General features: G+C 57.9%; 1 protein-coding gene across 12 annotated transcripts in view; it reads left to right on the forward strand.

Moving 5' to 3' along the window:
* Positions 1 to 25,196, forward strand: part of PTPRS (protein tyrosine phosphatase receptor type S) — a 96,149-nt gene that overhangs the window by 24,168 nt on the left and 46,785 nt on the right. For 8 of the 12 annotated variants that reach the window (XM_072947890.1, XM_072947894.1, XM_072947893.1 and 5 more), the window contains exons 1-5: positions 5,709 to 5,848; positions 12,716 to 12,906; positions 18,332 to 18,477; positions 19,125 to 19,266; positions 24,398 to 24,586. In XM_072947890.1, coding sequence (XP_072803991.1) covers positions 12,816 to 12,906; positions 18,332 to 18,477; positions 19,125 to 19,266; positions 24,398 to 24,586 — 568 coding nt within the window. In that variant the 5' untranslated portion in view covers positions 5,709 to 5,848; positions 12,716 to 12,815. Of the gene's footprint in view, positions 1 to 5,708; positions 5,849 to 12,715; positions 12,907 to 18,331; positions 18,478 to 19,124; positions 19,267 to 24,397; positions 24,587 to 25,196 lie in introns of those variants that run through there. The other 4 variants (XM_072947891.1, XM_072947895.1, XM_072947897.1 and 1 more) reach the window with 1 other exon arrangement.

Consider the following 25,196-nt stretch of genomic DNA (forward strand, 5'->3'; position numbering starts at 1 on the left):
CCACAGGACTTTCTGCACTGTTAGAAATATGCTAGGTCTGTGCCAATACTGTGGCCATGAGCCACACTGGAAACATAGCCGGTGTGACTGAGGAAGTGAATTTTGAATTTGGTTGAATTTTATTTAATTTTAACTTAGTCACGTGTGGCTAGTGGTTCTCATATTGAATAGCACAGATCTGGACAGTAAATGAGAAATAGAGAAGATGATTTCAGATGAAAATCAGTGCCAAAACAGAAAAAAGAAAAACTGAGAAGACTTGTGATAAGGCTGATGGAGGCCCTGGGCAGGGCTGGCCAGCCAGGGCTTCTCCGAGAAGGCAAGGTTCGAGGGAGACCTGAAGGGCGAGAAGGAAACAGCCCTGAAAATATGGGGGAAGGGTGTTCCAAACAATGGGGAACCAGCATGTGCAGAGGCCCTGGGGCAGGGCCGTGCCTGGGGAGTTGGAGGAACAGCTAGGAGGCCTGTGTGTCTGGAGCCAAATGAGGGAGGGGGAGAGAGGGAGGAGGGGAGGGCAGGGAGGGGATGGGGGCATATCTTGCAGGGCCTTCCGGGCAGCAGGGAGGACTTGCACTTTTACTGGAGGGAGGTGGGGGTCTTGGAGGGCTGTGAGCTGCAGAGGGGTGGGTGCTGACTCAGGTGCTCACAGGCTACTGTGGGGAGAACAGATCACTGGGAATAAAGGTGGGAGCTGAGGGACCAGGGTAGAGGTGTCTGTACTGGCCCAAGTGGACAATAGTAGGGGCTAGACAGGGTGGGAAAGGTATATGGGGAGAGATGAACACATGCAGGAGAAATTTAGGATGGAAACTTGAGAGTATTTCCAGATTCTCATGGTTGGGTGAGGGAAGAAGAGGAGTCAGGGCCAGCCACCAGGTTGTAGCCTGAGCCTCTGGGAGAATGGAACTGCCATTAGCTGAAAAGGGGAGGACAGAGGGAAGCGCAGGTTTGCTGGATCCAGCTGTACCTGAAAGCATCCTGCATTCGTCCAGAAGGAGAGGATGGCAGCTGGGGGACCTGGAAGGAGAAAAAGGCAAACGAGGAGCTGGTGTGTGCCTGTGGTGGGCAGTGTGCCCGCTGCGGTGTGGCTGGCAGGCAGACACGGCGCCAGGGCTGTGATGTGAGTGTGGGCGAGGCGGGCTCCTGGCTGGTCGGCACATGCTCGCTGCCCCAGGGCACGAGTGCTGAGCTGGGTGGGGAAGGGTCCATTGGGCAACCCAGGCCTGGGAGCTCTGGAGCCCTAGAAAGGAGGAAGCTGCCCAACCAGTTTCTCTCTTGCTCTCGAAGCTGAGTGTGGAGTTTGGTGGTTGCCCCTAAATGAAACTTTTAGGAAGTTTGGCCCCAACTATGAGGAAGGTCGGAGGAGGGACTAGAGTGAGGGTCCTACCCAGGGCTGCCCAGGGGCGTTTTTGCCTGAGGGTGCCACTTTCAAAGGCTTGCGACCATCCCCCCAGAATCACTCTTTGCTTGGAAGCATAGGTCACAGCTTCGTCAGAGGATGTCTCTCTCTTGTTTATTTATACTGGGCCGTCAAGTGGGAACCTGTTAAACTGAGCTGGACACTGGCAAATGGTCTCATCATCATGATCCCTGTTTTTAAAAAGTACCCACTTACACACGTTGGAGAAAGACTGGAAGAAAACAGTTGGCCTCAGGGCCTTTGTACTTGCTGTTCCTCCTGCCTGAAACTCTGTTCCCTGTAGGAGTTTGTCCATCTGATTGGCTCACTTCATCCCCGTCTTCTGAGAGGTCCCCTCAGACCCCTTCAGGCTTCTAGAGCCTTACGGTGCATCTCTTTCCTTTCGGGTGCCTCTCGGTGCCTCCTGGCCTTCTGTTATTGACAGTGTTTATTTCTCTGTGGTTGCCTGTCCCTCCCGCTTATCTGTGAGCCCCCTGAGGGCGGGGGGCTTGTCATCCCACCGCTGTATCCCCAGTGGTCTGTCACACAGTAGGTGCTCAGTAAGTGTGGAAAGAATGAATGAAAATGACCACAGGGTAACAGTTTCTCTCCAGGAGATGAGTGGATTGCGGGCAATTTTTATTTTCTTCTTTATGCTGATTTTCCCTAATTTTCTGCTGCACGCGCCTATTTTATAATTAGAAGAAAAGTTATTTTGAAAAAAAAATTACCCCCAAATGTCCCAGCTGCAGGAGCTGACGTGATCTAGGCCCCATGCTCCATCCCAAGGGCAGCTGCCTCCTGGGTGTATACAGAGGACATATCAACCGAGCATTCGGGGGCTCCCAGGGTCAGCCGTCAGGGACACTGGGTGGGCAGAGCATTCAGGGAGGGCTTCCTGGAGGTGGCAGCTCTAACCTTCAGGGTGCTCAGGCCAGAGTGCTCAAGGTGCTCATCCTGAGTCCCCCCCTTTAATTGTGCCCCACAACCAGTCCTTTAGAAAATTCCCTTGGCTCTGCCTTTGTAATCTATCCAGAATGTTCCCACTTCTGCCCGCTTCTCTGCCTCCCTGATTCAGTCCCCTCATTGCTTACCTGAATCAATGTAGCCACCTCTTCCCTGGTCCTCCCACTCCCACCCACCCTCCTTCCTGCAGGATCTAGAGAGCTCCTGTGAGCACCGGAGTCAGGTCCTCCCCTCCTCTGCCCACAGCCCTCCAGGGTCCCACTTCCCTAGGGGTAAAAGCCTGCAGCCCACAAGGCCCTGCATGACATGCCCCATCCCCTTCCTGCCCTCCCCTCATCTTCTCTCCCCTTTATTCACTCTGGTCCAGACACACAGGCCTCTTTGCTGTCCCTCCACCATGCCAGGTAGAGTCCTGCCCCAGGGCCTTTGCACATGCTGTGCCCACTGCCTGGGTCACCCCTCCCAAACATCCACAATTCCTTTCTGTCTCAGCTCAAATGTCACGTCTCCACTCCCTGACCATCCCCCTGCTTAATACCACCCCATGGGCCCCCCCCGCCCACTTTGCTCATCTTCATGGCGCTTAGTACCCGCTGCCCCGTGGTGCATTTTCTTCCTTGCGTTACTCATCCATTGCCCTTACTGGGGCGTCAGGATCAGGAGGGTAGGGGTCTTTGTCCATCTTAGTCACCGCTATGTCTCTAGTGCCTCAAACCAGGACTGGCACATAGTAGGTGCTAAGAAACCTTTGTTTAAAAAAAAGGCGGGTGAAGATGCCTGCTTGGTGACAAGGGCACTGCAGTGTGGCCTCCTGGGGAGGATAAAATTGGAGAGGGCTCTCCTGAGTGAGTACCGTTCTGGCTGTTATGTAAACATTTGCTGACAACCTACTGTGTTCCATGCCTGCCCCATGCTGGGTGCTGGGGACCCCGCACAGGGGATGTGCTGTGATCGAGAGAGACAGACCTTTCCCTACCATCTGAGGTCACAGTCTGGTGGGACAGGCAGACCCATGACTAGACAGTTAGCATATGTCGTGATCAAGGCCGTGATAGGGGTGTTCGGGGCATTGAGCAGGCCGGGCTGCCCTGCTCGGGGAGGTCAGACTCAGGCCTTGCTCCTGCTCCTGCTCCTGCTCCAGACCTCCCCGATCTCTGCCATGGGGGTGGCTGTGTTCCCAGCCCACTCTGGTCACCTCCATTGCCTGGAAGCAAGAGGTCATCTCTGGGGAGACATGGGCAAGAGACCCAGACAGGGCAGGGTTGGTCTGGGAGGGAGTGGTGGGTCCTTAGCCACCATTCCCTGGGTCTGGGGCAACCCAGAGACAGGCATTTCTGCCCCAGACCACACAGCCCTGGGCGTCCTGCCAACACGGACTCATTGAGTGCCAGTCGTGGGCCCGCTTTGTATTTCACATGGGGAAACTGAGGCCCAGAAAGGTGCAGATTCTTGCTTGAGGTCACGTGGGATGTGCCTAGCTTCAACTCCAGGTCCACGTGAGCCCTTTTCTCGGGCCATCAGCCCTCAGATGCAAGCAGAGCACCTACTGTGGCCCTGCAGGTGTTTTCTGAGGGCGCACTGTGTGCCGAGACATGCGGGGGGCAGTGTTCTGCTGCTCAATTCTGCCCCATGTGGACACAGAGCACCTCCTGTGTGCTTCCCACGTGGTGCTGGGGTGCCAGGTAGGTGTCCCACCTCCAAGAGGCACCAAATGTGTGCCTCCCAGGGTTAGGGCTGTGTGGGGGAGGGGAGATGTCAGAGTCTCCTGTTTAGCAACACAGACTGTGCTCCATGGAGAAGGGGCAGGTGGAGAGTCTGCAGATACTCACAGAGCGCTTACTGTGTGCCTGGTGCTTTGAGGACTCCAGCGCAGACCTCCCCAGTACCAGGGGAGGTGGGATTACATGCTCTGTTTTGCAAAGAGGGGGTACTGAGGCACAGGTGCCCCGGGGAGGGGGTGCATTGGGTGCTGGGGAGAGATGGGGGGCGGTGTTGGACCTGCCAAGGCGCCGTCGCAGGGCCTGAAGGGGCCACCCCGGGAAGTGAGTTGTCCTTGTCCGTATCAGTCCACAGGTGGGCTCCCACAGCTGCCTGTATGCCCCCATCAGAGCCCAGGTTCTTTGTCCCATTGGGCAGTGAACTTCTAGAGGCTGGGGCCTGTCTGTCTCCAGCACTGCTGTTTCCCCCTGGGCTTTAAATTTGTAGTGATTTGTCATTTTCCAGCTCCAGGTCTCCTGTAGCATCGTGGGTAAGGGCACTTGGCTGCTGGACCCAAACTTTGATTCGAATCCCGGCTTTCCCTGACCTTGGTAATTTCTCTCAATTCCTCCTCAACCCCTTTGGAAAATGGGGGTGATAGTAGGGTGCTGTGACCCATCACAGCGCTCGGAATATATGGGAGCTGTCCTGAGCACTAATGGCGGAACTGATCCCAGTCCGCCAGGGATGGGCTCAAGTGGGGGAGCCGCCCCCCCCCGCCCCATCCTCCCCACCCTCGGATGCCTCCATCAGAGTCCCTACCCCTCCGTGACCGCATCCCTGAGCTCCCAGGACCCGCTGGGCCTCTGCGTCCCGGCCTCTCCCTTGGAGTTTTCAAACCCGCACAGGGGCAGCAGCGCCGGCTGGGATTGGCTGCCTGGGTGGGGCCGCCCCTCCTTCTCCCCTCTCTCCCTTCCCCCCCTTCCGGATCGGGTGTCTCAGGCCTGGCACGGTGGCCCCATCTGTTTCCAATCTGGTCCTGCGCTCTCCGCCCCCTCAGGGTTGTGGCTAGGGTGGGGGCCTCTGCCATGATGTCCCCGTTCACCATCCCCAAGACTGGACTCTCAGCAGGAGGGAAACCTCTTTGTGCCCGTGCCCCTCCCCCACCCTCCGGGTTTGTGTGTAGGGGGCGCGGCCTCTGCCATCCAACCCAGACTGGGAGGGGATCTTCTGCCCCTTCTCCGACCTCCTGTATTTGGGTGTGTTTGGGGAGCCCTCTGCCGCCTTGTCCAGCATCCAGCCCCTTCATCCGTTGCCATGGGCACGATCAGCGCCTGGAGAGGAAGGGGGAGCCGGGTAGGGGCTTCCTCTGGCATCAGGCTTCCAAAGGGAGGGTCTTGGACTGCTCTCCTCAGGGCGCCCCCTCATGCATGTGCACGTTGAGGGGGACACAGTGCTCCAACTTGGAGGCCTCCCCAGCATAGGACCCCCATCCATGTAGACTTCCAACGCCTGCTGATCTGGCTTCCCACTGGTCCCCCCCCAGCCCCACTTCCGGCTAGGCCCCGCCTGCGGCCGGCTCCCGAGCCCCTTCCCCGGGCCCGCCCCCTGGCTGCCCCGCCCCTGCCCCGCCCCCGCCCCCGCCCCCGCCCCCAGGCCGAGCTCCCTGGGCCTCGGCCTCTGCGAGTCCGCGCCGCGCGCCGCGCTCGGGGCGGACCCAGGGACCCGCTGCAGCGGCCCGGCCGAGGCAGCGCGGGGCCCGGGCCCCGATCTCTGAGCCGCTGGGTGAGTGCGTCAGGACCCCCTTCCACCCCAAGACCCAGTCTGCGCTGGGCTTTGTCCCTCTCCTTGCCCCCTTTCAGGCTCCCGGGAGGGGGGACCCCTGCGTTCCCCGCATACCCCCGCCCCGCGCGGCCAGGCCCAGCTGCCCTCCAGGGACGGCTCGAGCCTGTCCCTGCCTGGCGCCTCCTCCAACCCCATTCAGGTCGGTTGCTTGTACTTTGGAAAACTCCAGACCGTTATGCTCCGTGGGGACCCCTCCCCCTCCTGGCCCCCAGCCCGACCTCCTCCCCCACCTCCTGGGGGCGGAGCTGGGCGGGGGCAGCCTTCGCTGCCAGCCCAGGGGTGCGCTGATAGCGGGCTTCTGATAGGGGGCTTTGGCATCCTTCCGCTGGGGACCCGCTCCACAGAGGAGGTGGCAGGACTATGGGGGTTGGGTGAGGAGGGGTAAGTGGCTGGGGTCCCTGCTCTCAGGCGCTCTGCAAAACTCACAGCAAGTTTTCCTCGCTCTGTTTACTTCTGTGCCCCTCAGGCTTCTGGACCCCAGGTTAATGCTGGGCCTTGGGGCTTTAATAAAATGGGGTCGGGACAAACATGTCACCTTCCACCTTCTGGCTTCCCATTCCCACCCGTCCCTAAGCTTCATGCCTCTGTACCCCCCATTATTGCCCGGAGAGTCTTGCTTCCCAGGGTTCCTACTCAGCCCTGGGCGACCCCAGAGGGGCTTCCTGTATCTCCTGGGCTGCGGGGCGGGGAGCCAAGCCCTGCCTGCCCTTCCTTGAGCCTTACCTCCATCCCCTGAATCTTGAGCTGACTCCCACCCCTGCCCCCACCGAGAGCAGATGGAGGTTGTGGCTGGGGCCACGCCCGGGTTGGCCTCTGCTGGCATCAGTTTCCCCCTTTGAAATGGATGTGACCACAGGAACAATACGGGCAATGTGCCAGGTGGGGCCAGGCGTGAAGTAGGTGTCTAATCAATGCACATTCCCGGGATGAGGGGAAGGCTCTCGTTCTGGAGAATGAGAGGTCTGTGACAGGAGCAGAGTTGTGTTGGGAGACACTGATGCTGGGGCCTTGATCCAGCCTGGGGTATCCAGAGGGCTTCCTAGAGGAGGTGACCACTCAGCTGAGACCTGAGGGTGAGTGTGAAGGCTGAGGTTTGATGGAGCATGAGGAAAGGTGTGCTGAGTGAAAGGAACAGTATGCACAAATGTCCCTCTGGGAGCCAGGAGGCAGTGAGTAGGGGCACCAAGGGGACAAGCAAGGAGCTCGGGGTGCAACACCATGGAGTTGGCAGTTTTGGAGGCTGAGATTAGCAGACTAAATTTTAATAGACACTGATGGAATCCAGGGAAGGGGGTCAGGGCTGGGCACAGGAGGGGTCCTTGGGTCGGAGGAAGAGTCCAGAGGGAGTCAAAGCTGTCTTGGGTGGGAGATCTGTGGCTGTGGCTTGAAGTATGGTGGGCCCCCTGGTAGGAGGGATGTGTGTTAAGAAAGACCTAGAGGCTCGAGGCAGACCTGTGCATTCTGAGAAATGGGGTGACTTGTGGGAAGAGGCAGCAGGGCAGGCCCAGGAGACTGAGCAGAGGCGCTGGGGAGCCCTGGGGGACCCTGGGGGTGTGAGCAGGGCAGGGGCGCACATAGCTCTTGGTGTTTCAGGCTTCCCGATGAAGCCAGTGTGGAGGACACGCTGGCAGGGGTGAACCTGGCAGCCTGGGCACCCAGAGAGCGTGGGCTCTGGGCTTGGTTGAGTGCTGGTCTCTGACCTCAAATCTTAGCCCATCCCCTTCCCCCGTGTGACCGTCGATGTACCCCTGCCCCTCTCTGAGCCTGTTTCCTCATCTGTCAAACAGAAGGAAGCATGGGTAGTATTTAAGAGGGCTCAGCACATGGGGGGCACCCACCTGACATTACCAATTTCTTCCTCCCGGGCTGGGCCTGGCTTCCCAGCTGCCCTGCCCATCCACTCGTGGCCGTGGGGACCTTTGGGGACAGCACTCAATACCAATTGATAGTCACTTAAAGGCGGGTCCCTAATCTCTGGTCCTAGCCAGTTCTGGGAAGGAGGGTGGGGGCAGCCCCACCCGGCCCCACCCTGAGCCCATTTCCTGGTGGGGGGTCATGGAGGCCGCAAGAGGGAGAGGGGCTTGTTCAGAGCCTCTTGGAGCTCATGAGGACTGGAGCTTGGACGCTGCTTCACACTCTGGGGACCCAGCAGCCCAGGGAGGCTACAGGGAGGCCCAGGTCCTGCCCTCCAGGGGCTCTGAGGCCTGGGAAAGGGGCTCCAGGCAGCAGGGAAGTCCATGGGCCCAGAAGGGAGGTGGTGGGCTGGAGAGGTGTGGAGGGTGGATGTGAGGGCACAGAGGTTGTGCATCACTGGAGGGCTTTTCCGTAAGCTCCATTGTCATTGTCACTGGCCTTCCCTTCCCCTGGCCTCTGGCCCTGGGAAGTCCCTGAGGGTCAGGGTTGCACAGATGAGCCCCTAGGCCCCCAGGATGGACCAGACCCCGAGGCATGGAAGGGAGAGGCAGCAGGGAGTCCCCAGGCCCCAGGAGACCTGGCTTCGTGCGGGTGACACAGCCTATTTGCTGCGCAGTCCTGGGTCATAATCACCCTTTTATGCTCCCTGCTCCGCGTGGGTACACAGGGCTGGCTCCAAGATCTCGTGACTTGCTCCCTGGCGCCTGGCTGGAATGGGAGCCCACCCGCCCCCTGCAAGTGAGGCCTGGGAGTCCCCAGAGGCCATCCAGCAGGCTGCATGGGGCCCAGAGAGGGTCATCCACTTTCCTGAGATCACACAGTGGTCAAGGAAGGACATAGTTGTGGGTTAAATGTGGGCCCTGGAACCAAGTCCCCACTCCTCCTTGAGCCTCAGTTTCTTCATCTGTGCAAGACAGGCACCCACGTCTGGCTGGTGGCTGGGAGCAGATGGTGGACAGCTCAGTGCCTGGCACAGGGGTGGGCAGGGACCTGCCCTGGGCCCTGGGTTCCAGGATCGGAGGCTACTCCCTTCCCTCCTCCCTATCCCCAGCCCAGCCTCATTTACCACCCGGGTTGTTTCCTGTGACTCCCAAGGGTGGCTATTCCCTTAATGGCCATGCCATCCCCCAAGAACTTGGGGGTTGCTGCATTATGTGGTCCCAACGCACCTCCATCAGTTTCCCCTTCTCAGCAGTGGTGGGGCTGGTGGCCCAGGCTGCTTTTCGGCAAGAGGGCCAGGGAGGAGGCTTGGCCTAGGGCCAACCTGGCCACGTCCCTCCCTGCTCAGGGCAGCCTAGGGCTCCTTGCCCTGTGAGCTCAGTGCATATCCACCGTTCTGCCCTAATCTTTCCCCATCTCCCTCCTAGGACCCCTAGGTACTGCTTCTTGTCTTTCCTCATGCTGTTTCTTCTGTGGAGATGCCCCTCCTCCCCAATTCTCAGCCAGTAATAATGTTAACATGAAATCTGGAGGCAGAGACGTCCAGGCACAGGGCACAGCAGGTGCAAAGGCCCTGGGGCAGGACTGTGTCTGGTCTGTTGGAGGGACAGCCAGGAGATCCCTGTGGCTGGAGCAGAATGAGCAAGGGGGGGAGAGGGAGGAGGTGGGGCCAGGGAGGGGATGGAGATAGGCAGTGCAGGGTCTCGTGGACGGTGTGGGGGACTTGGGCTTTTACCCCCAAAGGAGGAGGGATGGGACCTGGCTCAGGTACTCACAGGGGCCCTCTGGCTTTGAGGGGAGGACAGACTGGGAGGGGCTTAGCAGGAGATGACTGCATGGGTCAAGGTGAGCAATGGTGGCACCTGACCAGTTAGGGGCAGAAGAGGTAATAATTGGACAGATTTGAGATAAATTTTGAAGGCAGAGATGGAAGGATTTACTTACGTTGTCCCCCAACCACCTGCAGAAGACCCCACACCGGGTCTTGCAGGAAGCCAGAGAAGACGAGGGGATGACGGGCTTGGCAGGGCCCACCCTGCGAAGTCCCCCCAGGGAGGGTGAGGGCCTAAGGGACCCTGGAACTTTTTAACCATTTATATTCTGTCTGAACCTCTCCTCCCTGAGTCTGTCTCTTACCTCCCACCCCATTCCTGCTCTGTCATCCAGGCCTTGAAGCCCCCAGGGCTGTGTCTTCCCCCACCCAGCAGGCTGGATGGTGTTTTCTGGGGAGTCAGAGCTCGTGGTCGGGCCCCGCTTGTGCCTGGATCGGACCCGTTCTGTCCAGACATTGAGAAGGCGTGGGCCCAGCGAGCTCCGGCTGCGGGAGCCGGGGGATAATTAGGGGCCTCTCTGTTTAGAAGGCTGCGGCCCTGGCTCTCATGGTGCGGGGGGAGCAGGGGCGGTATCGTGGCCAGGGCCCTTTGTGCAGGTGACCCCTGCCCATGCCAGCTGGTATTGTAGGTGAGGAGACTGCGGCTGGAGCAGGAAGGTTCCCCCCCATCCTGGGAGGCCCTGGCCGCCCTGGTTTGAGCCCCTCTGCATTGCGCTGCTGCCTCGGTTTCCCCAGAGGCTCTCTGAGGGGCTGGCCCGCTGATCCAAGTGGTCTGTGCCAAAGCCCCCCTCCCCAGGTGTGGTCAAGCTGATGTGCCTCTGTGGGCAGGGCCGGCTGCTGGGATCACTCTACCCTCAGCTGGCCCTGGGCTGTTTCCCCAGCTAGGGCCTTCTCCTTCCCCGTCGGCCACTTTTTTGCTCTTAAAGGGCCCTTAGTGGGGGCACAGGGAAAGGGGCTGGCTCGAGGCTTCAGAGCCCCCATCTGTGTGTCCCCGACCAGTTGTGTCCCAGTGCGCATCTGTGGTCTGACTGTGCGCGTGCCCGTCTGGGCCCATCCACGTGGACGAGGGGGACCTGACTTTGCGTGTCTGTGTGTGTCGTCTGATTGGGCGCAAGTGTGGTCTGCTGACTGCGTAGCCTGTCTCCGTGGCCCCGCTGCGTACACGCAGCGGAGTCTGTGGGCTGTGTTTTTACCGGCTGTGCCCCGGGGAGCTCTGATCTGCCTCCATATTCATGTTTGCCTGCACCCCAACCGTGAATGTGTATTGCCTGCCTGACCGTGGCCCTGTGTGTATCTAATCTGGCTGTGTGGCTGTGGTCTTCATGTCTACCAGTGTGTGTCTGATCTGACTGCGCTTGTGGTCTGGCTGGGTGCATGTGTCATCTGCCCCATTGTGACCCTGTGTCTGTCCGATTTTGCACCTGTCCTCATTCATGGTCTGTGTGTAAGTTTTATTGGCCTAACTATGCGTGTGGACCCATCTGTGTTACCTGACTGTACAAATGTATCTTTTCCTGTGTCTGGTCTCCCTGTCTGTCTGTAGTCTGACTGTGGCCTGACTATGTGCAAGCATCCTTCTCTGTCTTGTCTGTCTACAGTCTGACTGTGTGTCTGTTGAGCACCCCTGTCCCCACCCTCCTCATCTCGGCTCCCCCCTCCCCCGACTCCACCCTGGGCCATGACCCTGCCACTGCCAGCCCAGCCTTCCCCTGGGGCCACTTGGGCTGGGCGAGGTGACCGCAGCTGGGTATTTTGGGAGCCAGAATCACAGGGGCTGCCCCCCTCATTATGTGGGCCCATCCCTGTGGCCATGGTGTGGACCCGCCCGAGGCATGGCCTGGGGTGGGTGTAGGACTGACCCGGCCACGAGGGCCTCATCCTTCAGCCCCTCCCTAGCCTTGTGCCCTGGCTCCAGCCAACGTGGGCACTGAGGAGGTGACCATCCCAGGGTTTGGCCCTTGAGGGGGACCCTTCTGCACTGGAGGAGTTCAGATTCTCATGGGAGAAACAGACGCTTAGTAATTAACATTCGCACTTGACTTGCAAACTGGGGTAAATGCCGCGGATGGGCATAGGCATTTGTGAGGCCGTGGGATGTAGAATGGGGGTGGGGGCTGACCTTCGAGGGGCAGGGAGGGCTTCCACAGGAAGTGACAGTGGAGCTGAGATGGGTCACGCGGTAGTAGGGGGAACAGCATTCCCAGCCAAGAGCACAGCAGGGTCAAAGGCTTGGAGGTGGGGCTGAGCTGGGGCTGCATGGCTGCACCTCCCACGAGAGGAGGGGGCGAGATCAGCAGGAGTGGCTTCCTCTGGGGGTGATGGGAGCCACGGGAGGTGTTAGAGCAGGGCAGGGGCCAGCAGGTATGCTTTGGAGGAAGATCTGTCTGGTGGCCAAATGGGTCCTGGTCAAAGGGACAGTCGGCAGTGTTAGCTGGAGCTGCATCCTGTGGGACGCTCAGCCTGCGAGGGACGAGAAATTGGATGTTCAGAGCAATTTCTAGAGCTGATGCTCAGTCCTGGTGTGGGGCTCCATCCGGGGTCAGGAGCTTGGCCAAGGGCTGAGGTCTGGCTTAGCTGGGATCAGGACTCAGCAGCGGTGGAGGCCATCTCGGTCCGTTGGGGCTGACATGACAGAATGCGCTAGCCTGTAGGCTTATAAACAACACACATATCTCACGGTTTTGGAGGCCAAAAGTCCAAGATCAAGGCACTGGCAGATTTGGTGTGTGGTGAGAACCCACTTCCTGGTTCACAGACTACCGTCTTCTCGCTGTGCAGTCAGGGAGCTCGCTGGCGTCCCTGTATAAGGGCACTAACCCCGTTCACGAGGGCTCCACCGCATGACCTATCACCTCCCAAAGGCCCTGCCTCCTACCACCATCACACTGGGCGTTAGGTTTCAGTATAATAATTGGGGGGTGCACAATTCAGTCCGAAGTAGGGGCTCAGAACTTTCTTTCTGCCCTGTCATCACTCCATGACCCTCCTCCATGGTCCTGGGACCCTCTCCCCCTCATCCCGTGACTCTCCTCTGTCCTTCTGTGATCCTCCCGCCACCTCCCCCGCGAAGGCCCCCGGATTCCTCTGCGCCCCCTCTGACACTTGGCTTTGTCTTTCTGCAGACACTGCCCCGTCTGACACTTGGCTCAAGGCTTCTCTTTGAGGGACCGGGGGCCATCCCCCTCCAGGGCGGAGGTCGGAGGTTGCAGGTCGCTGCTGAGCATGGCGCCTGCCTGGGGCCATGGTCTGGCGTCTGTGGTCAGTCCCGTGGGCCTCCTTGTGGTCCTGCTGGTTGGAGGCTGTGCCGCAGAAGGTACGTACGGGCATATGAGTTTGCATTTTACATGTGCGAGTGTGAACACGTGTCCCCACCTCCTCAGCGGGGCTTTGCCAAGCCAAGCCTCTGTGCTCCGTAAATGGGGCTAGTAGAATGCTTGCTATGCACTGGGTCCTGAGAGGTTTAGAGGAGAATAACAAGGATGGTATTAAGAAGCAGTTATAGTAACGATGATGACGATGTCCGTCTCCCCAGCAGCAGCTCTGCACCCAGCCCGGTGCTAACTGCAGGCTTTACCTGCTTCATCTCCCTCCGCCTCACCGAACCCAGCATGCCATTCCGTTACCGTCCACGTTTTTTGACAGGAGAAGCTGAGGCTCAGAGTGGGCAGGGACTTTCTTGAAATCACTCCTGAGTGAGCTACAGAGTTCACCTTCTCTTACCACAGGTAGAAACACTAGCCCCCAGTTAGTAGACACACAAGCAATCAGACCTCAGGCAGAGCCAGGGGAGGCTTCTTGGGAGAGAGGGCACTGGAGCTGGGATTTTGTGGGTGTATAGAAGTTTGCTGATGGAAAAGGCATTACTCGCAAAGGTGTTAGTACATGCAAAGACCTGGAGGTGTAGAAAGACGCTGGTGCAGTTTGGGGATGGTCACGGCTGTGTTTCTGGCAGTAACATGGAAAGGATGAAGGTTAGTCCTGGGCCCAATGCCAAGGTCTGTCCCACCACAAGGGGCCCGGAGGAGGTATCACTTAGGCACTTAGGCCCATGGGGACACCAAGAGTCAGGCCAGCAGAGAAAGAAACTGGGATCTGCTGTTAATCTGGGTTTGAATCCTGTGCTGCCAACCTGCTGTGTGACCTTGGGCTAGTGATTCAACCTCTCAGTGGGATGGAGCTGAGAGCATTCTCATTTATAGATGAGAAAACTGAGGCTGCAAAGCGGCCATTGTGATGAGGGGATGGAGATCACAGGGTTGGGAGACTCTCCTCGCCTGGGTTTGAATCCTGGCTCTGATGTGTGACCTCGGGGTGGGTCTGTGCGCTCGTGTATTCGGTGGGTTTTTAATAAGCACCTACTGTGTGCCAGGCACTGGTTTAGACCTGAGGGACAAAACAAATATCCCACCCCCTTTCAGAGGTGGTAATCTCGTGAGGGAGAGACACCCACTGCGCTGGCTGGTAGATGTGCCTGGGAGCAAGATAAGCCAAAAGGGAGATGGAGGTGGAGGGTAGTTGGGGGCTGCATTTTAAATGGGTGGGAGGGCATTGAGGGAGTTTGCAGCGAGGAAGTGGCATCTGAACAGAGACCTGAAGGAGCTAAGGAGTGTAGCCCATGGGTATTGGGGGTGGAGAAGGGTCCTAGGCAGAGGGCACGGCTGGTGCAAAGGCACTGGGGCAGGACCACACCTGCATATTGGAGGAACAGTGAGTAGGCCTTTGTGGCTGGAGCTGAGAGAGGCAGAAAGTAGGGGTAGGGAGGAGACAGGACAGGTCAGGCAGGGTCTTGTGGCCTGAAGGAGGACTTGGGTTTTTGCTCCCAGGGAGGTAGGAGTCCTGGAGTGTTGTGGGCAGAGGAAGGATGCTGGGACAAGACCTGACTTAGGTGCCCACAGGTCCCTCTGGCTGCTGAGGGAGGACAGACTTGGCAGGGGGTGGGGACAGGATGAGGGGAGCCAGGGCAGAGGGGACCACACTGGTCCAGGTGAGTCATGGGGGAGTGTGAGCCTGGGTGTCGGCACTGAGCATGTGACTGGAGCTAGCTCAGTGGGTCTCCCGCAGAGAGCCCTGTGGTTGTTACTACCGTATTCCTGTAGGCGCTGGTAGTGGCCTAGACTCAACCCCAGGCCTCCATCTCCAAAACTGGGGCATCTTGAGCTGAGTAGGTGGTCTGTTTAACAGGAACCCTGTCACCTGGGAGGTCAGTCGGGGGGCTTATGGGCACTGTGATTGGCACTGCCAGCTTCAAAGAGTAGCCGAGGTCCTCAGGAAGCCATCTGTGTGGGGGCTATCAGGCCGTAGAGAGCTCAGGCAGGCAGCTCCAGTGTCCACCAGTCAGCATCAGGAGGAGTGATTTCCGCCCTAGAAACAGCTTCTGGTCCTCTGGGACCTTCCCAGGGTGCTGTGCGGCCAGCCCAGGCTGGGTTGGAGGGGACGGGTGGGTGAGTCTCCAGCTCTGCCACCAGATTCTTTTTCTGCAGAATTTGAAATGAAAAAACAGAAATCAGGCCAAACCCTTCCCAGCCTCCATGCTGTTGGCATCACCACTCTGAACCTCAGTCTCTTCATCTAAGAAATGGGAACACCCAGGGTGCTCTCCATCATTGAAGACCTACAACCTTGTTTGTATAAGTACTGCATGCTAACCGATTGCACAACTGGAGCTCCCCACAACCCTGTTTATCAAGTGTACTATTTGCAGGGTCCAGATGAGACTGGGTTGGAATCTCAGCTCTTGCCCATCACAAGCTGGGTGACTAGGGGCCAGTCACTTGCCCTTTCTGAGTGTGAGAACACTGCTTTTGTGCTGGCCATACCCCAGTATGTCTTTCTTGTGTCTGGGGCCTCTTTTCCAAGAAGGGGAGAGAAGGGTTTGTCCAAGTGAGAGAATCTACCTGTCCACAAGAAATATTCTGATGGGGTATGCTGCAGGCCGAGAAAGCTCTTCCAGGATGTCTGGGATCCCAGAGCTGCCCGGAGATGTCTGCCCTGCAGAGAGAGGGTGCCAGGGAGCGAGAGGGCAACTTCCCTGGGCCCAGTTGTTAGGCAGGCATCAAGGTTCAGAGCCCCATTTTCTCAAGGGTCTCCAGGCACAGAAAGGAGGGGTGATAGAGTCCCAAAGAGTGGGGTCCCAGATGGCACATAACCAAATATCTCAGCCCAGTGTGATCAGAGCCAAACGATGGGGACAGAGGGGGTCCTGACCCGGCCAGTGGTAATCCAAGAAGGCTCCCCAGGGGAGGTGCTGGCCGAGCTGAGGTTGAAGCTGCCAGATGAGAAGGGAGGAGGAAAGAAAGCACAGGCTCCCCTGGGAGCATCTCGTTCCCTGGATTGGAAGGGGCTCGGGGTGTGTCCCTAGCTCCAAATCGTGAACAGGCAGCCTGCTCCAGCCCTTCCTTCCAGTGGCTCCCGAAGGAGGATTTTCCCAGAAGCAAGATTCCTAACGCAGCCACAGTGACTTTCCCCTATGACCTTGGCTGGGGACCCCTATGGCCCCAGTCACCATTCCTGGAGGAAGGGCACCCCGTGCAGGCAGACCCAGGGAGGCGAGCCCAGCCCCAGGCTCAGCGTGGAGCAAAAGCATGTCGATCAGGTTTAACTTGGCCTGGAAGTGATAGGACCACAAGATGTGGGGTTGGGGACAGATAGACCCGGGTTCGAACCCTGGTGCTGTCATTTCTGAGCTGTGTGACCTCGTGCTAGCTCATTAGCCTCCCTGAATCCATAAAATCCTATCTGTACAGTGAGATTAACTCTCATCACCTCAGTAGCATACCTAGGAGTTGAATGAGGCCACACATGCCTGCACACAGTGGGTCTACCGATTTCCCAGAGAAACAGCCAGTGTAGCCTTACATGGCCACAACAGTAGAAGCACAGCCTTGAATGAGGGAGGCGAGACCAGGCAAGCCACTGGGACAGGGACTCCATTTCACTCAAAGCCCAGCCTGAATCACGGATGGGAGAAACTGTGGTCTGTAGGCACCCAGACTTGGCACCTGAGGCCTCCTTGAACTTCTCAGCGCTTCCAAGCAGCTAGAACTTTCTAGGTGGACCCACGTGGGTCAGTGCTCAGAGACCTGGCGTTGCTCAGACTTGACTTGTTTGTTCTCTCTCTGCCTCTCTTCAGACCCCAAACTCTTACTTACTCAATATTTTTCTTTAATTGGCTCACCTTTTAATTCAAACCTTAGAAAAATAACAATTTCAACTTAACTCCAAATAGTTCTAAATCTAAAAAAGTTACCAAGGTATGAAGCCTCCTTCCCCCTGTGTCCAGCTGCCTGGTTTCTCTTTCCAGAGGCAGCTGTTGTTCCTACACACACACACACACACACACACACACACACACTCACTCACACGTACTCACTCACTCACTCACACTTTTCCCATTTTCACTTTTCTCATCACACAAACAGAAGCATTTGCTGCACTTTTTTATCCCTCATTTTTTGTCCACTTTATGTCTTGCTATTCCTTCCCTAGTAGTTTATTACAAAGGTATCCTTTGTCCCTTTTATAGCTGCATAGTATTCCACACTGTGGGTGGCCATTTAATCACCCGCTTTGGTTGGATACACAGGTCATTTCTTTTGGGACCTTGTAAGTATGTTGCAGCCCTTGAGTCTCTTAGCAAGAATCTCAGTAGTAACTGAATTCATTTTGAGGGATAGATTGTTGCATTCCTATGAATGGAAATCCGGTATCCCTTTGGGCGATTCAAAGGTTACTATGAAAAGTCAATAAAAAAAGGAAACAGTGCTAATACCCTCACTGGCTACTGCAGCCTGTCCAGAGGTAGAGGCCTGAGGCTGTCTAGGTATTAAAGACATGGTAGCTCCCACTTGAGACTTTTCTGGAGAGACTTAGCACGTCAGATCACCACGAGGAGCCGAGGATGCGGGCACCGGAGCCAGCCCGGTTCAGATATGCGCTCAGCCACCGGCGGGCTGTGTGTCGAAGCACGTATCTTGCCTGGTCTGTGCCTCAGTTTTCTCATGTATAAAATGAGAATTATGATGGCCCTGCCCCTCAGCACCAGCCAGAGGATTTGATGTACTGAGTGTACACTACCTGCATACACTAGGCGCTCAATAAGCACTTGCTCTAGTGGTTGTTGGCATCCAGTCACCCGTCCTGAGCTTCAGCCTCCAGCTTGGACCCCTTGGGACACCTCCCACGGATTAAGAGGCTGGAGCCCTGGGTTCGCAGGCTGGCTCTGACCTCAGATCCCTTGGTCACTGCCTGCCTCCCTGTTTGATGCCTCAGTCTCCCCATGTGTCCCACCGGGGGATTAGACCATTATCAACTCTCTCAATTATTTTCAGGGCAAAGGACCCTCCAGGGTTTGGCCAGTCATTACTGAGGGCCTCTAGGTGCTGAATTTGGGGGACCCCAGAGTCTTGGGGGTCTCCCCACCCACCATCCCTTGTGGCACTGGGTCTGAGCGGGTGTGCCCACGTGAGGTTGTGTCGCGTTTGAGTGTGTGTGGCTGTTTTATGGGTTTGGGGAGATGGGGGTGCTGGATGGGCTTCAGGGTACCCACAGGTGCCAGTGGTGGGGGTGGAGGGGTTCAATGCCAACATTTCTCCTCCCTCCTCCCTCCAACCCTCCTGTCGGGCCCACGTGGTGCCTCTGTGGCCGGACAGGGGATGGTGGGCATGTTTGCAGGGCCCAGGGGGGTCCTGATCCCATGCCCGGGCCCAGCAGAGTCCCTCCTCTTCCTGCTCTATCCCCAGAGCCCCCCAGGTTCATCAAAGAACCCAAGGACCAGATTGGTGTGTCGGGGGGTGTGGCCTCCTTCGTATGTCAGGCCACGGGAGATCCCAGGCCTCGCGTGACCTGGAACAAGAAGGGCAAGAAAGTCAATTCCCAGCGCTTTGAGGTGAGCCGGGGCAGGCGGCAGGGCGGGGTGGGGGGAAGGCAGCTCGGGGCCAGCCCCACCCCTGGGCCATGGAAGCCTTCCGAGAGACCTCACCCGAATGATGGGGAGGCGGGTATAGCTCAGTGGTGGAGTGTGTGCTTAGCATGCAGTTCAATCCCCAGTACCTCCATTAAAAAAAAAGAAAATTAAACGTTCCCCAGGTAGGACGTGGGCCTCTAGGGCTGGGCACCCTGTCCAGCCAGGGCACCTCTCTTCTCCCACCCCCTCCCTGTCCTACGACCCCACCTGCCTGCTCAGTGAGGGCCCTGCGAGGCTCGCTTGCTCTGCCGCCTTTGTGCTGTGTGGCTTGAAGCCATGCCCTGCTCTCTCTGAATTTTATCTCACCGCTGCACAGAGAAGGACAGCTCTGTACCCATGTATGTGGTCGGACACACACGTTCCGGTGTCCCTTCGCACAGTGCCTGCCACACAGATTTATGTGTGCGCGTCACACGCCCACTTCACACCATACCCTTTACTTGGACAGACCCGGTTTTCCACCTCCAGTGTGTTTACACAGACATACACACATGGGTGGACAGCCCCCAGCTCCTCTCCTGTCACCCCGGCCCCAGCCTCACCCCGACCTTCTCCCCTAACCGCAACAGACGATCGAGTTTGATGGGAGCGCAGGGGCCGTGCTGAGGATCCAGCCGCTGCGGACACCGCGGGACGAGAACGTGTATGAGTGCGTGGCCCAGAACTCCGTCGGGGAGATCACGGTCCATGCCAAGCTCACTGTCCTCCGAGGTATTGGGGTTGGGGACCCTGGGGCGGGGTCGGGGAGGAACTGGGTCCTGGACTTCAGGGACAAACGCTAAAGGGAATGTCTTGTTTTAGATTTTTTCTTTCAGGGGGGACATTGATCTCCTTTTTCCAGCCCATATTACCGCTGGGGCCCAGAGCTTGCTGGGAGTGGTTTATTGAGCCTTTGCAGAAAAGAGGAGTGCTATGGGACTAGAATCACGCCCATTTGTCATCTTCATCGTGCTTTTGTGATTACAAGAGGCTGGTCCAACTCAAACTGAGATTTCATTGGCTTATGCAATTAAAATGTCTGTGGAGCAGCTAGCTTCAGGTTCAGCTGTATCCAAGAGCCCACATAATGTTGTCAGAGCTCACTTTCTGTCTCTGGGTTTGTTTTCTTCCATATCAACTGTATCCTCAGTGAGATTCCCCGCATTAGCTCCAGGCTTCTGCCCCCTACCCTCCCCAAACACAGAAAAGAAAGGACTGAATGCCCCAGAACTGCTGCTCGTTGGCCCCGCTTGGGTCAGGTGGTTACCCCTGAGCCGGTCACTCGGGCAGGAGGAACAGATACTCTGGTTGGCAGAGTCCTCCCTGGAGCCAGGGGCGTGTCAGCACGTAGATGGGGTCAGTAAGTGGTGGTTTCCCCAAAGGAACGGAGGAGGGTTAGAGGCTGGCTAGGCAGAAACAGCTAATGCTACCTGCCCACACATTCACGTGGAACCTTTGTGGGGGCTGCCTGCTGGCCTCACTCAGGTGGGTTGCGGGCCACCAGGAGATTGCTTCCTTATTGTAAAGCAGCATCGTTCAGACAGTCTCACCAGTCTCGCCACAAACCCGCCCCTCTCCCTCCCACCACCCCTCCCCCTGGCTGCTCCCTACTGCCTTGTCCATTGTAACCCAGGGGCTTCAACTGGGGTTCACATCCTGGAGCTGCCACCCTGTAGCTGTGTGACCTAGGGCAAGTTAATGAGCCTCTCTGAGCTGCAGTTTCCTCATTGGGATAATAATGCCAGTTACCCCAAGGGAGTGTGACATGAGCCGCTTGAGTGGACGATACAGATGCGGTGCCACGTGGGGAACAAGCATTTGGTGGATCCTACCTTCTGGTATTATTATCACCATCATTATTATTCTAGTTGTAATAGGACAGCTGCCACCAGCCCTTCTGCAGCTGTCAGGTGGGTGGCTGGGTTCTGCCTGTCGCCTGCAGGGCCACCCTGACCCTCTCTGATCTATAAGTACAAGCCACAGCCAGCCATTAGAGGGCAGGTGGCCCCCACGTGTGGCTCCCAGGTTAGGAGCCTTCCAGCATCCTCCCGTGGTCAGCTGGGAGCCCTGCGAGCAGTCATCGCACTGGCCGCGGGGGTACTTTGTCCCAGACCCTGGTGTGCATCCACACTCAGAAGGCTCTGCCATTGCCTCCTGAAAAGTCCTAGTCATTTTTAAACAAGAGGTCCCATAGTTTCGTTTCGCGTGGGTCCTGGAGCCGGTCCGGCTGGTGGATGGAGGGAGGAGGCGGGAAGGGGGAGGAGGCGGGAAGGGGGAGGAGTCCACGCGCCCCAGCCCGCCCCGCCCCTTCCCAGCAGATATTTTCGCAGTGACCTTCCCCGGGCACAGACAGAACAGCCTGCCTCCCGCTGCCCCCCGTGCCAGCCTCCATTGTAAGCGCTCAGAGAGTTAAAAGGACAAGCTGTGAATCTATTAACCGCCCAGTCCCCAGGAGTCTGGGAAAGATGCATCCCGCTCCCTGCCCCCATCAAGGCCCTCAGCATCTCTCTATTCTTGGGCCGCTTAGGAGGACGTGGTACTTGGCCTGGGCGCCCAGCCCAGAGCGTTTGACCCGGAGCGCCTGGCCCCCCTGTATCCCCTGCCTCGGGGCCCGGAGTCCCAGGGACCCCTGGCTGAGCGGGGAGGTCTGGGCGGCCGGGGCCCAGCTCCCTGCCTCACTTCCTAGGCCACCATCTGATTGTGGACCCTGCTCATGCCTCCCGTGCTGTTGTTTTAATTAAACTCCGAGGAATCGGGCACAATGTGGTACTCGATGAACATTTTTGTTTAATTAGGAGCTCTCTGTAACGTCAGGCGGCCGCGGCCTCCCCCACCCTGGCTGGCTGCTGCCCGGCATGCGCTCACAGCCCCCAACCCCACCCGCTGGGGGCCGCACACACGGAGGAAGTGCTCACGTGGGGTGCTGGTGAGCTCAGGTGCACGCACATGTGCACCCGTGCACAACAGGCTCACAGAGGGACGCCAGCACGTTCAGGCCAGCTTGGAGCACCAAGAATTGAGGCCCGGTGGTTTTGGCCCTAACCCCCGATGATGTCATCAGTAGCCAATCAGAACCACAGGTGGGGTGGCCCAGGCCTGGGCTGGGAAGGAACACAGCAGGCTTGAACCCGCTCAGATAGGCCACCCACTCAGACCCCGATGGGTCCAGGCTGGGTCTGGGGGTTTTGCAGCCACCAGCCCCATCCAGCTTTCTCCAGGCTCAGCCAGGCCTGGATTCAAATCCCAGCCTTGCTGTGTCTTGGCTGTATGATCCTGGGCAGGTGTGCGTCTGTCGAGCCTCAGTTTCCCCTTCTATGAAATAGGTCCCATCTCTGAGGAGGGCGCAGGAAGCTGCCTTACAGTGCCTGGTCCATAGTTAGTGCTCAGGACTTGGAACTGGGCTGTCTTCCTCCACGAAGTGACCCCTCCGTGGACGGGAACCATAGCTCTCTTATTTAACTAGGGAAACCCAGTGATGCGGCCCAGGCTCCTCTTCCCCAGCCGCCTTGTCCATCCCCCAATCCCCACACCATGCCTAGTGCACCTCCTGGACATCTGTAAGCAAATACACATGTATTATTTCCTTTTCATACACATAGCAGCATTGTCTATACCTGGAGGTGGCAAGCTGCTTCTGCAAAGTGCCCGAGAGTAAATATTTTTGATTCTGCAGGCCAGATGGTCTCCGTTGAAACTTCTCAGTTCAGGAAAGCCACTGTTGATGACGAGGAAACCAAGGGGCGTGGCCATGTGCCAATAAAACTTTATCAACAAAAGCAGGCAGGAGGCCTGATTGGGCCGTGGGGCTGTAGTTTTTGATCCTGGGTCCACACCATCTTCGATTTTGAACTCTGTCCCCTTAACAATGCATCTTGGACTTTGTTCCAAATCCGTAAGGCGATTCTCTCTGCTTGTTTGGGGAGCCGTCCCATGGACAGCCTGGCCTGTCTGTGATGAGTCTCTGCTGACGGGTGTTTGGGTGGCCTCCAGCTTTCCGCTGCTGCTGTTAGCGCCTCAGGACTCCCCTGCCTTCCTCCTTTAGGGCACAGGCCCAGGGAGCCAGCCGCTGAGCTGCAGGTTCGGGGAGGGTGTCAGGTGAATGGCACCAGGTCGCCCCTCCTGGTCCCACTGTACCAACACCAACGAGCCATCGTGCCGGCTGCAGGCGAGCACTCCTGTTTCTCCTCCATCCCGTCAGCATTGTATGTGATCACTTTTTTGTCGCTTGTCCGTCAGGGCTGGGGCGGGGACTGTGTTCGTCTTCCAGGGCGGCTGTAAGAGAGTCCTGCAGCCTGGGCGGCATACATCACGTCTTTTCACAGTCCTAGCGGCTGGAGGCCCAAGAGCAAAGAGTCTGCAGGGTTGGTCCCTCCTGAGGCTTCCTTCCCTTCATGGCTTGAACATGTGTGTCTTCTCCTGTGTCCTCACATGGTCTCCACTCTGTGCGCCTAGGTCCTCACCTCTTCCTTGTGAGAACACCAGTCATGTTGCATTAGGGCCACCCTGATACCTCCTCTCGCCTTATGGTGCCCAGCTAAGGTCTAATTCTGAGGTCCTGAGTGTTAGGACTTCGACATATGAATTTGGGGCAGAGGACACATAAACAGCCAGTGGCTGTTTTAATTTTAGCTGAGGAAGCCTGCCCCAACCCAGGGGACCCTTTGTCCATTGTGGATGACAGGCCAGACCGGAGCTGGGGGTGTTAGGGGTCAGAGCAAAAGGAACCTGGAGCCAGGTACTGGAGGGGGAGACACCTGGCGGGAGGCCCTCCAGCTGCTCCCCCCACATCCCTCCACCCCCAGCACCGGCTCCAGCTGAGTCCAGCCACGGAGCCCACGGTGCAGTTTGCAGAGGACATGAATGAAGCCCACCTGGCTCAGGCCAGACCCACATTCTTGTCAGTCCCTCGAACATGGGGACCAAGAGTCTTGAGGGAGGGGCAATGTCTCCTTGTGTCCTAACCGCCTCTACCTAGACGCTGGCCAGCAAACAGGGAGACTCAGGCCTGGAGGGGTTGGCAGTAACTGGGGCTGAGTCATGCACACAGTTATTAAGCACCTACTGTGTGCCGGGACCTGAATGGGGTGATAGGGACACTGTGGGGACACAGATAACGTTGTGATCCGTGGAGTTCGAAGCTCAGTTGTTCTGGAGTCCAGGGGGACTTATAACTTGGGGCCGTGAGCTCGCCCAGAGGATGTGCCTGAGTCATTGAGGGGTGATGCAGGAGGGAGCAGGGACTTTGGGGAGCAAGGTGGCCAGTGTGGTGAGTCAGAAAAGGTGAGAAACATGAGGCTGGTGTGAGATCGGGCTGCTGCGGCTTGCGGGGGCCAGCACTGGCGAGGGGCCTGTGTTCCTACAGAGGGTGGTGGGGACCATGGCAGGACCAGCAGCAGGAGTGTGATGTGGCCCTGTTTCAAATTTGAAAAGCTCCCTCTGAACTGCTGTGCAGTAACGCAAGGGTTTTGTAGCCCCACCACTGCTGACGTGGAGTCAGATCATTCTCTGGGGGACCGTCTTGGGCACTGTGGGGTGTGGAGCAGCCCCCCTGGCTGCTCCCCATTTGATGCCAGGAGCCTTCCCCCAACTCATGACAGCCATAGATGCCCCCAGATACAGCCCAGTCCCCTGAGGAGGGGCAGGATTGCCCCGAGCGAGAGGCGCCGGTCTCGCCTGGTGTCCTTCCGATGGCTCCCCCACATGAGAGTGGTCCTTCCCATGAACAGAGGAGGAAACAGGCTATGGGAGGTCCCCCAGCCAGGCAGGGGCTGGACCAGGGCCATCCTGCCCCCGAGCCCCACCCTGGAGGGATGGCCCTGCAGTGACTGGGCCTCGGCTTTGCTTTTCCTGTCTCCACCCTCAGAGGACCAGCTGCCCCCTGGTTTCCCCAACATCGACATGGGCCCCCAGCTGAAGGTGGTGGAGCGGACGCGGACAGCAACTATGCTGTGTGCTGCCAGCGGCAACCCTGACCCCGAGATCACCTGGTTCAAGGACTTCTTGCCCGTGGACCCCAGCGCCAGCAACGGGCGCATCAAGCAGCTGCGATCAGGTAAGTGCAGGTGGCCAGGAGGACGTGGGAGCCACAGAGGACAGCAAAGAGCAGGCAGTGTCTCCAGGGCCCAAGCCCCGAGGACTAATGAAGAATAGGAAAGCAGAGCTAGTGTGCAGCCATGGAGGGTGTTGGCGTTGAGGGAGAGTGTCTTCAGAGCAGAATCAGTAGGGATATAATAGGGTGCAGACAGGCAGGGGTAATAGGGAGCTATGGTGGATGGTAGGAGGAGGGTTCTTTAGTGCCTGAGTGGGGATATAATGGACCCAGATACGCACAATGCTAGGGAGCTCCAGAGGCCATAGGGACAGAGTGTCTCTGGTACCTAAGTGAGGTCCTGATGAGGTGCAGGTAGCTGAGGTGATGGAAAACCACAGAGGATGGTGGGGATCTCCAGGGCCCCAGCAGTGGGGACACCAGGGGACAGACAGACAGGTGATGGGGAGCCTTGCAGGGTGGCAAGGGAAGGCCACCTTCACTGTCTAAGCACTGGCTATATAACGGGGCACAGTCAGATAACGGGGAGCCTTGGGGGGTGGCAGAGGGAGAGCATTTTCTGTGCTGAAGCAGTAGGCTTGTCCAGTGAGGATATAATAGTGTCCGGATGAGT

Source organism: Vicugna pacos, chromosome 22, assembly GCF_048564905.1.
Source record: "Vicugna pacos chromosome 22, VicPac4, whole genome shotgun sequence".
Lineage (NCBI taxonomy): Eukaryota > Metazoa > Chordata > Mammalia > Artiodactyla > Camelidae > Vicugna > Vicugna pacos.